This window comes from Frankliniella occidentalis, unplaced genomic scaffold (assembly GCF_000697945.3).
Source record: "Frankliniella occidentalis isolate FOCC.00 unplaced genomic scaffold, Focc_3.1 Scaffold25, whole genome shotgun sequence".
In the NCBI taxonomy this organism is placed as follows: Eukaryota; Metazoa; Arthropoda; class Insecta; order Thysanoptera; family Thripidae; genus Frankliniella; species Frankliniella occidentalis.
In genome coordinates this window covers 327097-337525 of record NW_026267155.1, presented here as the reverse complement: position 1 = coordinate 337525, position 10429 = coordinate 327097, and the positions used below count along the sequence as shown (strand labels likewise).

The 10429-nt window shown below is 52.1% G+C and overlaps 1 protein-coding gene and 1 long non-coding RNA gene across 5 annotated transcripts in view; one reads left to right on the top strand and one right to left on the bottom strand.

The window, feature by feature from the left end:
- Window positions 1-9889, top strand: part of LOC113213713 (uncharacterized) — a 54622-nt gene extending 44733 nt beyond the window's left edge. The window contains exons 3-13 of one of the 4 annotated variants that reach the window (XM_026432850.2): window positions 1219-1362; window positions 1884-2105; window positions 2348-2487; window positions 3033-3174; window positions 4549-4776; window positions 5589-5666; window positions 5981-6211; window positions 6869-7153; window positions 7226-7621; window positions 7702-7950; window positions 8033-9889. In XM_026432850.2, coding sequence (XP_026288635.1) covers window positions 1219-1362; window positions 1884-2105; window positions 2348-2487; window positions 3033-3174; window positions 4549-4776; window positions 5589-5666; window positions 5981-6211; window positions 6869-7153; window positions 7226-7621; window positions 7702-7950; window positions 8033-8734 — 2817 coding nt within the window. In that variant the 3' untranslated portion in view covers window positions 8735-9889. Of the gene's footprint in view, window positions 1-1218; window positions 1363-1883; window positions 2106-2347; window positions 2488-3029; window positions 3175-4548; window positions 4777-5588; window positions 5667-5980; window positions 6212-6868; window positions 7154-7225; window positions 7622-7701; window positions 7951-8032 lie in introns of all 4 variants that reach the window. The other 3 variants (XM_026432849.2, XM_026432851.2, XM_052265268.1) reach the window with 3 other exon arrangements.
- LOC113213708 (uncharacterized) overlaps window positions 1-10429 on the bottom strand; it is a 59504-nt gene that overhangs the window by 41304 nt on the left and 7771 nt on the right. Inside the window, exon 2 of the long non-coding RNA XR_008010900.1 lies at window positions 10057-10138. This is a non-coding gene — a long non-coding RNA (uncharacterized LOC113213708). The remainder of the gene's footprint in view (window positions 1-10056; window positions 10139-10429) is intronic.

Genomic DNA, 10429 nt, shown 5'->3' with positions numbered 1-10429 from the left:
CCCCTGGCCCCCGCAGCCGTGATCCACCTGCTCCACATTCGCCGTGCTCTCCCGCCCCTTTATACACCGATTTAGGGCCGCGACTCAACCCAACCTGGCCGACCCAAACACTTGCCTTCGCTGCCGCCGCTAGAGAGCTAAAGTGGATGAAAGAGGGGGACATACTGATTGGCGGAGCAAAGTGGCCGTGTTCTCGTCCTTTCACCCAGCAGGTGGCCACTGACCTCTCTCCTCCCTTGTTTTCATTGATTCTCATTTGTGTGTTTTGGTGTGACCGACTTTCTCACTGATACTGCCGATTTTGTACAGTATTCTTGCGTACCTTACAATATGTAGGACTAAGACATTTTTGAAGGGTGGCCTGCTTTAGTAGCCTCTGTGGCATCAACATTATTGCTTTACACTACAATATCTAAATTTTTTCGCGAGAATTTTTATTTCTCCAATCTTTTTTTTTAAGTATTCCAATTATTTCCAAATTTTTCTGGAAAACTTTCGACTTTTTTCCGGGAAAGCTTTTGGACTTAGAAATCGCCCAAAACGCCAGCCCCAGTTGCGGAGTCCTACCCTGGTGTTCACAGTGTATAGTGGTGGTCCTGACCGGGTTCTGCTCCAAGGCGACACGTCCAGCTCTTATGGCCGCGCATGCTCGATCACAGTGCGGCCAGGGCGCCCGTCAGAGAGGCGGGCTGGGCTGCTATTGCATAAGGCGGCGGCGGCGGCGGCGGCGGCGGCCGGGTCACTGGCCATAGCGCAGCCACCAGGTGGTGGCGCTGGCTGAGGACAGCGCGCTGCCGCCGCCGCTGCTGCTGATGAGACAGAGGCGCGGAGCTCCATCAGAGCCGTGGACGACGCGGACCGTCCGCCTCGATTGCAGTCATCGTCGTCGTGCTCCACGGGGACGGCGGCCGCACGGCCGCAGCACCACCACGGCCATTCGCCCGCGGGCGTAACGTCGTAAAGAAACACCACACCGCGGCGCGCCGTGCGTTCGGCAAAACGAATACAAGCAAAAAAGGAGAAGTAAGGATGTGCACGACGTGATTAATTGATTAGGTTTGCGTGCGTGAGAAAGGAGCGAGGCAGGTTGTGGGCCTCCTCTTCTTGTGCTCCGGAGAGTGTCGCGAGCACGTAACGTTCAGCGATAATCCCTGCTAGCTGCTGCTCGTAACCGAGAACGTTATTTTTCATTTCACGCTGGTGCGACTCCTGTTTCAGATGTCGCTGCCGCTGCGGCTGCTGCTGCTGCTGTCGCTGCTGGCGGGCCCCGCGCTCGCGCAGTCCAACTACGCCCAGCAGGGCAACAGCGTCGAGTATGACGGCAACTCGGGGCTGCCTGACCAGGCCACGCTCAACGGGAGGGTAAGCAGGACAAACGTCCCAGACCACTGACATTTAGCTAAAAATCGTTTCCTTTAAAAATAAAAGGATCAAATTTTCCTGGGTAAAAGAGAATTCTCATTCGTTTCACGACAAATATGTTTCTTTAAATCCAGGAAGTCTTTGCTCAAACATGGCAAAGAAAATTGTTTTGTTATTTACCGAAAAGTACCTCGATTCGAATGCTAATTTCAAATGAATTTCTTGTTTTAAGGAAACGATTTTCTGGTTGTAGAGTAACACCAAGGGGTCTCGATGATGTAAGTGATAAGCCCCAAAGTCATTCCAAACTGTTTTACATCTATTTTTTCAACTCATCACAGCAGAATAGTTTTGCCTGGTCCTTGGTCTGCCGTTTGGACACGCCGCTGTTCTCTCGGCATCTCCAGACCTGGGCGATCTCGTTCTCTTCCCTCGCACGATTAGGTCGACCACTTGCACTTTCCAGAGCGAGGAAGTGAGACTGAGCCCTTTTGCCTCCCCCCGGGGTGCTCTGCTCGCAGGTCACGAAGCTCGACGATCTCTCGCCGGTCATCTTCCTGAACCGCACCAAGGCGGTCCTCAACTGCGAGGCCGGCTCCATGAAGGCCGAGCTCAAGTTCAACGAGCCCTTCTTCGGCATCGTGTACGCCGACTTCGACCGGAACTCGGCATGTCAGGTGGCCGGCAAGGGGGCGCTCAGCTACCGCATCGAGCTGCCGCTCAAGGGATGCGGGACACGGCAGGTGAGGACAATCAAACAATTATTGCACCCTGTGAATGATCGTGAGTACTTCACTCAAAACAATTCAGGGTACAGTCTTAAAAAAATCAAAAAATAATCAGAGAAAAATGAATAAAGTTAGAATTTTTTTTAAACAAATATAATGAAAAATCAAGAAAAAAAAAAGAAACTGTGTACTCTAGATTTTATAGTGAAGTACGCCGCTCCAAATTTCTAACCCACCCTCTTCGCTTCGTCGACAAGGACCCCCAGCGCGTCTTCACCAACAACATCGTGGTGCGGTTCCACCCCGGGCTGGAGATGGACGGCGACGAGGTCATCACCATCGTCTGCCGCTACCCGCCGCCCATCGCGCAGCCCCCGGCCGCCTTCCCCGCCAAAATGTAAATATTGGAGGGTCGCCAAAAGGAATCTGTATGTCACGCACTCTGTACGTGTGAGAATTGCGGTTCGCGCAATTTTGTACGGATTAAGGGAAAAACTTTCCTTGAAATTTCGCGCGCACTTGCACCTACTCCTTCAACACGGTAATACAGTCTAGTTTTTGAGGAAAGGGGGAAAACCACCGTCTCCCCGAAAAATGAGGGAATTTCCCTCATCTTTTGATGAGAAATCCCTTAGGTCCGAGTATTTTGCGCAGAGAGTTCCTTAAAATTTTCCCCTTTCGCTCATAAATTAAGACATTGTATTTTTACTGTGAAGTGTACGCCTACTCCACGAGGCATAACAACGGTACTGCCTCACTGGAAGCAGTGAAAAGTTTTCGCACCTCTATTTGCGTGAGGCTAGAGGCTGTTAAACCTCGGAAGCACCACCCGTGGTGGTCGCGCGCGCGCGCGGCGTACGTCTGGTGGCGCCCTCGGTCGGCGGTAACGACCACGCCGCCAGGGAGACACTCTAAACACGCCCCCGTCTTGGTCGCCAGCAGAGTTGACGCCCCCGTCATCCCCCTGGAGCCGCCGCTGCAGGGCTTCCAGATCCTGCTCATCATCTGTGCCATCCTGTTCCTGTCGCTGCTGCTTCTCGGCCTCGGCTGCTCCTACTACTGCCTGCGCACCAGGAACATCCAGGTGAGTTCGGTGCATGCGTCTCTAAGCGAGCGCGTGCTGGTGTAACTGTGAAAAATGGATTTTTTTTTTTTGCGAGAGACAATTTGATATGAAAAATGTTGTAAGATTACAAATTAAAAAAGATTAAGTTTCCTTGTTTTTATGACACCAATTATTGACTGCAATGAGCAAGAAGTAGCTATCGCAAATTTACAACACCGTTTGTTATTCAAAGATAACCAGCAGAAATATGGCAAAATTACAAAAAAGTTTCAAGATTACTAAAATATTTTTCACAGTGGTGTGTGAGTGTGTGTGCATCTGTGTGTGTGTTTGTTCTACTTGTTCTCCCCCTTAGCCACCCACCGACCGCTGCAGTGAATGACAAAGGTACCTTCATGCACGTGCATGACGTTTCACCGTCATTGTCATTCTATCATTTTGTTCAGATGCCAACTGTACGTCGCGTTTTCAAACATGAGCAACAACTACTTCGCAAAATGAGATAATTGAGTAATTATTATTGGTCGGTCTTGAATAGAGTCACTTTGTGAGTACAGTTGGCAGCGCCGGGCCCGTGTGGTTGGCATGCCTGGCGGCCCGGCGTCGCTTCCGCATCGAGACGCTAACCGCTCATGAGAACAATTTAAAAGTTCAGCACACGCGATCCCACTTGTTTGTTGCCTGCCCACCTCTTCTGATATGAACAACTTTACCGGCACGATTTGGTTGAGAGGCGTCGTGCGAGTAGTGCCAATAGACGACTTTCCTGGTGCGATGTGCCTGTCAAACGATGTCGACACGATATCCATTACACCATCGTTTCGATACAATTCTGACTGGCTGTTCTCACTAGGATCGCTCGCAACGACAATCTCGACTAAACAGTACCGCAGCATGGAACTTGCTAATTTCTCAAACCTCAAAGTTACGTCGAAAAGACCGTATTCTTCCTCTGAGCCGCTTCTTCACAACACCCCCTCACTGGCATGTCCTGATTTTGATCTTCCGCAGATGTCAGTTTACATATTGTAGAAAGTGGTTTGCTCTACTCTTTCAATTTCCTAGCTGGAGATCGATAGCTCAGAGGAAGGATACGGGCCAACCCCATGTATAGAAAAGTGTACAGTCGCTCACAACTTTTTCTTGCCCGCCGGTCGAAAATGAGGGTGTCAAAACGAAAGAGAACTGCATTTCAAATAAGCGTAAGTTTGTTAATTAATTTGTTCTAGATAAAAAGACAGATAAAGATAAATGCAAAATTTTCAAATGGGGAAAAAAACGAATGGAAAACATTAGCGGACGTTTAAGACACCCTTTTTTCCTGACCCGCGGGTTCCCTTCGGTCAGCCACACAACGACGGGGTGCTTGAGCGTGCCTTGGACTGTCCCTAGGTGGTGCGGCGCGCGCCCTTCCTCGCCGACACCGAGTCCGAGAGCTCCAAGCTGTCGAACCCCTCGCTCGGCCCCGTGTCGCTGTTCGAGGGCCTCAAGATCCCCCGGGCGCACACTGCCGTGTCGCTGTCGTCGTCCGAGCAGCACCTGGTGTCCGAGCCCTCCGACACGCTGCCCTCGGACTACCCGAGCGAGTCGCCCAGCTCTGCACACTCGGAGGTGGAGGAGGTAAAGCCGGCAGAACGACATCGAGTGTCTCGAACTCGCACCGAGTCTGCAGCGACACGCGCCACTTCAGATCCAGAAGTCGATAGTTTGCACGCCGAATTGTCTCAACTAATCCGCTCATTCCTGTTGTCGTGAAACAAACGAAAGTCATCCGTTTCACGCTTGCAATTTCACATAGTCACAAACAAAATCAAACCCTGTATAGTCTTGTGAACAGCATAGGGAAAATAGGCTTGAATTCCAGTGCATTTTTTTTCTTTCGCAAACTTAGGTATGTTGCCAAAGTTTTAAAACTGTTAAAGAATTTTTGAAAGTTGGTAGAATTTTCTAAAGTTTGGTTAATGTTTTTTTCCGAATTTTGAATTTTGCGCAATTTGATGAGTTTGGTCAATTTGGTGAACTTTTCAGTGAATTTAACTCAAAATTCGGAAAAGTCGAAATTTGGTGAAGCCTATTTTCCCTGTGTGTAAACAACTGTTCAGCACGATGTAGGAAACCCTCTCTACATCGTGGTGTTCGGCCACCTCGTGACGTCCGCTGGGATCCCTCCGCGCCGAGAGGCTAGGCCACCCAACTGACACGCCTGCTAGGCGCGTCGCCTGTCTAAGGCGAGACCGCGCCAAGCCCTTGCCTTAACGCTCGCTCGCTTGGGAAAACGTGTACAGAAACCCCTCTATATGCATCCCGAACAGATGCCAAGTCCGAAATGGGCGACATTTTTATCTTCCCCCTCTCGGGTTTCGGCCCGTTTCGCATGCCTAACACCAGTTTCGTCCACGAGGAAGGTCCTTAGTGAACATATGTTGCTCCAGGTCGACACGCGCAGCCTGCGAAGGCCATCCACGGTGAGCTCTGGGTCCTATGAACCGCATCACAAAATGGAGGTCCAGGTGAGTAGTGTACATACGCACGCCGAAACAGCTGCTTGATAATTTTAAATATAATGTCCATGTCATTTGTCATGTTTTTAATATCGCCTTAACTCTTTCAACGCGAAAAAAAACGTTTTTCAATCATTTCTAAAATTTGCGATCAGGAAAGCACGGTCAAATTTTCACACAAGTGATATCATAACATTTTTCTTAAAAAAAAAAACAACAACCAAAAAAACATAATAAACCCCGCGACATAAGCATTATACCGCTCGCATGCCCGCCCTGACCTCTGACCTCACACCTTGTCTCGCACGGCTAACCCTCCGCAGATGCGGGTCAAGCGATCCCCGCCGCCGCCGTCGCCGCCGGGCTCGGACTTCGAGTCCCAGCTCACGCTGCAGCAGGACAAGCTCACCACGATCCTGGAGCAGCGCGAGGACACCCCGTCCATCCACAAGACGACCTTCTCGTACGTGCCGGAGCTGCACGCGGCGCCGGCCGGTGGCTCCTCGTCGAGCGCCAACGCGCCGGTTTACTCGAGGATCATGCGCAGGCAGCAGGTATGACGGGGAGAGCTATCCCCCGCATAAGTGCCACTGTTTTCGATAATCATTGTTTTTGTTTTCCTCTTCTCTATCACGTCCCATTGCGCATCCCACGTGACATTTTTTTAACGAATGATCCATATTATGGCTCCTAATCCTTTGTGCCCTAACCCGTTCATCGCATCCCAAAACCAAAAGACGTAACGCCAGCGCCGCACCAGTGTTGCAAAGAACTTAATAACTGACAATAATTGCACCACAAAAAGTAACGTAACATTCACTGCAACAAAAATGAAACTCTACTCACTTATTTCCTCCACGAGCGTAGTGGAGATAACCGAAAAACATGTACTTACGTCACCGCGAACATGACCAGCACGAATAACCCACCTACAACCACACTGCGTGCATCCCGCACTCCCCCGACCTAACCTAACCTCAGTCCCGCTCAATCCTGGCCTCCACCGGCGTCCTCGCCCAGGTACGTACCTCCCCACAGCGGCGTCCACGGAAGACACCCCGTTCCCGACAACCCCCTACCGTTCTGTCAACCGTCTTCGACAGAGCCAACCAGCGGGTTTACGCAGAAAGAAGATGTCAATCAGATCGAATATTTCGAAAGCTCCCCGTCGTTGTCTGTCGCCGTGCTCACTGCGTGCTCGCTCCTCGCAGGTGGTGCGCGCCGCACCTCCGCCCCCGCGGCCCAGCCTGTCCACGCTCACCACGGAGACGGCCGACTTCCGCACCATCGTGGACACCGAGGAGCTCACGTCGACGCAGAGGGTGGCCGCCCGGCCGCCGCCGCCGCCCATCGTCGAGGAGGTCATCGAGCAGCTCGAGGCCCCCGTCGTGGCCGAGCGCCGGCCCGAGATCACCAGCCACGTCGTCGACGACGTGTTCCTGCGCACCATCACCGAGAAGAAGACGATCGAGGACATCGAGCGACACCGCCGACAGGTAAGTGGTGGACCGCGGCCTCCGCGGCGGCGTCCTCTAAGCTCCAGCGCTGACACACGCTTCCCTGCGCAGGTCAAGGAGTTCCACGCCAAACCGCCGCCGCCCAACCCCAAGTGGGACGTGGTCATCCGCAACTACCCCGCCCCCGGCCAGGAGGCCCTCGCCGAGCCCGCCACCGACTGGGAGAGCTACTCGGAGACGTCCTCGGCGTCGGGCTACCCGACCACGCCCGTGCTGGAGCGGCCCCTGGAGAAGCACATCACCGACCGTCGCGTCAACGTGTCCGAGCAGCTGCAGCAGCGCTCCGAGATGCACCGCTCCAGCGTGGACGTCGAGAGGACGTACCGCTCCTCCATGACCATCCCGCCGCCCGAGCCGCCGCCGCCCAACTGGGACGTCCTCATCCGCGTCCTGGACCAGCCCGAGATGCCAGAACCGCGTGACCACGACGACCTCAGTGTTAGCGAGGTGAGGTCACAAATCTGAGTAGAAACAAGACCGTTCTCTAAAGCAGCACGACTAATGTCTCTCTGTTTTAACGCCACCAGGTCGGAGAGGAACCCATGACCATCACAACGACGGCGACCACGACGGCGCTAACCCAGGAGGACCGCGAGAAGTGGCGGCAGATCCTCACGACTGAGTCCTCGCTGCGCACCCTGCTCACTGAGGCCACCGTCAAGGAGGACTACGAGCGCATCCGGAGCGACGAGCGCTACGAGCGCCTGTTCGAGCCCGCCAAGTGGGACGTCATCATCCGGGTGCTCGCGCCACCGGAGCGCCTCTACGACCCCAAGGTAGGTACCCACCGCGCCAGCCCCGGAGTCCGCGAGGGCCCCGTTGTCCTGGCGCACACCGTGACCCTCCTCCTGCTTGCAGGGCGGCCCGGCCAACGGACAGCGCTACCGCCGCAAGACGGACTGGGACACGCGCAGCCGGCGCTCGTCGCTGCCCACCCTCTACGAGTACGACTCGGACGGCACCAGCTCGCTGACCATGACGACCGAGGGTCACGAGGCCATCCGCGACCTGGCGCGCTCGCGGCGCACGAGCCGCTCCAGCATGCCGTCCATGTCGGACATGGACGTGCGCTCCATGACGGAGGTCATGGTGGACTACACGCGGCCCGAGCGCGCCGACACGCTGAGCGACGCGAGCGGGCCCAGCTCGCTGTACTACCGGGGCGGCGCGCCCAGGCGCTACTCGGACGACGAGGACGCCATCGAGGACGACTACGGCACCCTGGGCCTGGCGCGCTCCCTCAGCCAGCCGTCGCTCGCGCGCTCCGCCTCCGAGTTCACCGAGCACTGGGCCGTGGTGCGGGGCCCGCCCTCGCCCACGTCGCCGAGGTCGTCGGCCCGCTCCACGCGGTCCAGCCGCGGCCGCGGGCCCGCGCCCCTGCCCCCGGGCCACCAGGCCGCCGGCACCACGACCACTACCACCGCCCTGGTGCACCCGCCCCAGGGCCACCACAACGTGCAGAGCTACTCCGTGCAGAGCGAGTCGCAGCAGGGCGCCACCAGGACGCAGACCAGGTCGTCGGGCTACGTCGCGCAGAGGGGATGGTTCAGCGAGCAGTGAAACGTGAAGTGAATGTCGGATCAGCCATCTCGGCAACATGTCGGATCGGACGTTGAAGCGATGTCGCTCAGGCGACCATTTCTTGATGCGGGGAGTCTGCTCAATAGAAGTACCACCCAAAACAAATGTATTTGCACCACGAAAGGTGCAAAATACTCGACTGAGAAGAGAAGATTGCACAAATTTCCTGCCAGCTTATGTAGAGACGGAGTTATATTCTAAACTACTTTCTTTTATTTATCTTTAAGTGTTGTTTATGTGGAAAGACAACTTTTAAAATCTAACAATGTTGCGTGAAATGAATGTCGTAAACATCACTAAGTCCAACTAAGAACAAGAAAAATCTCACAATGTTCTACTAATCTTTGTGCCAAATTTAACATTAATTAATAGTTAAGTCGAAAGAAAATTGTTTTCATGTTCTATTTAAATTCGCTTTCTTTATGTTCTTTTAGATCATACTACTTCCAGTTACAGATGATTGCCTCACAATTATCTTTTAATTGCATTCCAGTATCTCTAAATACCGTCGTCCTATTTTTCAAGAGTACTAGATCAGACAACTGCTCTTGTCGCCTTCTCAAGTACTGTGAGATGTACTATTTATCTTTACTGCACAGGGTAAAACTTTCGCATGAACCCATGCAGTGATTGTAACCAATGCTGTGATAACGAAAAACGATTTGGAATGGCGAGTGCTAGAAAAAATACATCTTTTATTAGAATACAAAATTAAAACAAGGAATACACAAGGGAATGCTTCATCTAAAACTATATTCGAATGGAAGTTTCACTGCCATTAATATAACTAAAGAAGCCGCAAACTATCAGAAATTAGCACCATTCCATTTCTAGTTATGTTGACTAGTTTGCAAATTTTATTTTAAAAGTACCATTTTATAAGGTAACTTCTTCATCTTTGCAAATGCATTAAGTTTACTTCTGCATTTTCGTCAAGTGCACCTAAATTTTCATTCATCCACTCAAAACGTTGTGTAAATAGAAGAGTAAATTTAATGTAGATGTAAATTTTATGCCGACTAATTTAATTTATAAGGCCAGACAGAGTGGAACTGGAGATTTAGGTGCAAGAAGCAAAGAGGACATCAATAAAATAAATAGAGATAAACAATAAAATATGTTGTTTTATTCAAACCGACCTATTCAAAGCCTCCTTCGAGCCTCCGAAGTCCTAGCTTTATCCAGCTTAAGTCCCCCCCCCCCTCAATGAAAGTTCTGACTGGGCGCAAGGGAACGTTGGGCGCCAAGTACTAACCATTTGGTAGCTTTGGCTGAATTTGAGATAAAGAAGTGTCACTCACCAAAGTCGGCGGTATCACTTCCATTCCGTTGCCAGCATCCAGCGATGAAGAGGACCACCTCGAACAGCAGAAGCGAGAGGACCTAAAGGAAGAGCAACGACAGTCATCAGAGTCACTATCAGCCACACGAACCGCCATAATATAGTACCTATAGATATTTGCGCAACCAGACCCAGAAAATTACTTCTTCTCTAAAAGGAATCCATCTCTTTACACAAGACGTTTTTTTTCCTTTAGAATACGAACATTTTCTCGATCGGCCACCACTTGGACACAGGGCTACTTAAATAGCTGCAGCTCCCCTAGGGCCGGTTTGGGACGAGTAAATCTGCAAGTTTCCTGCTCCACAACATGACTCATCTCCTTCTGAGAG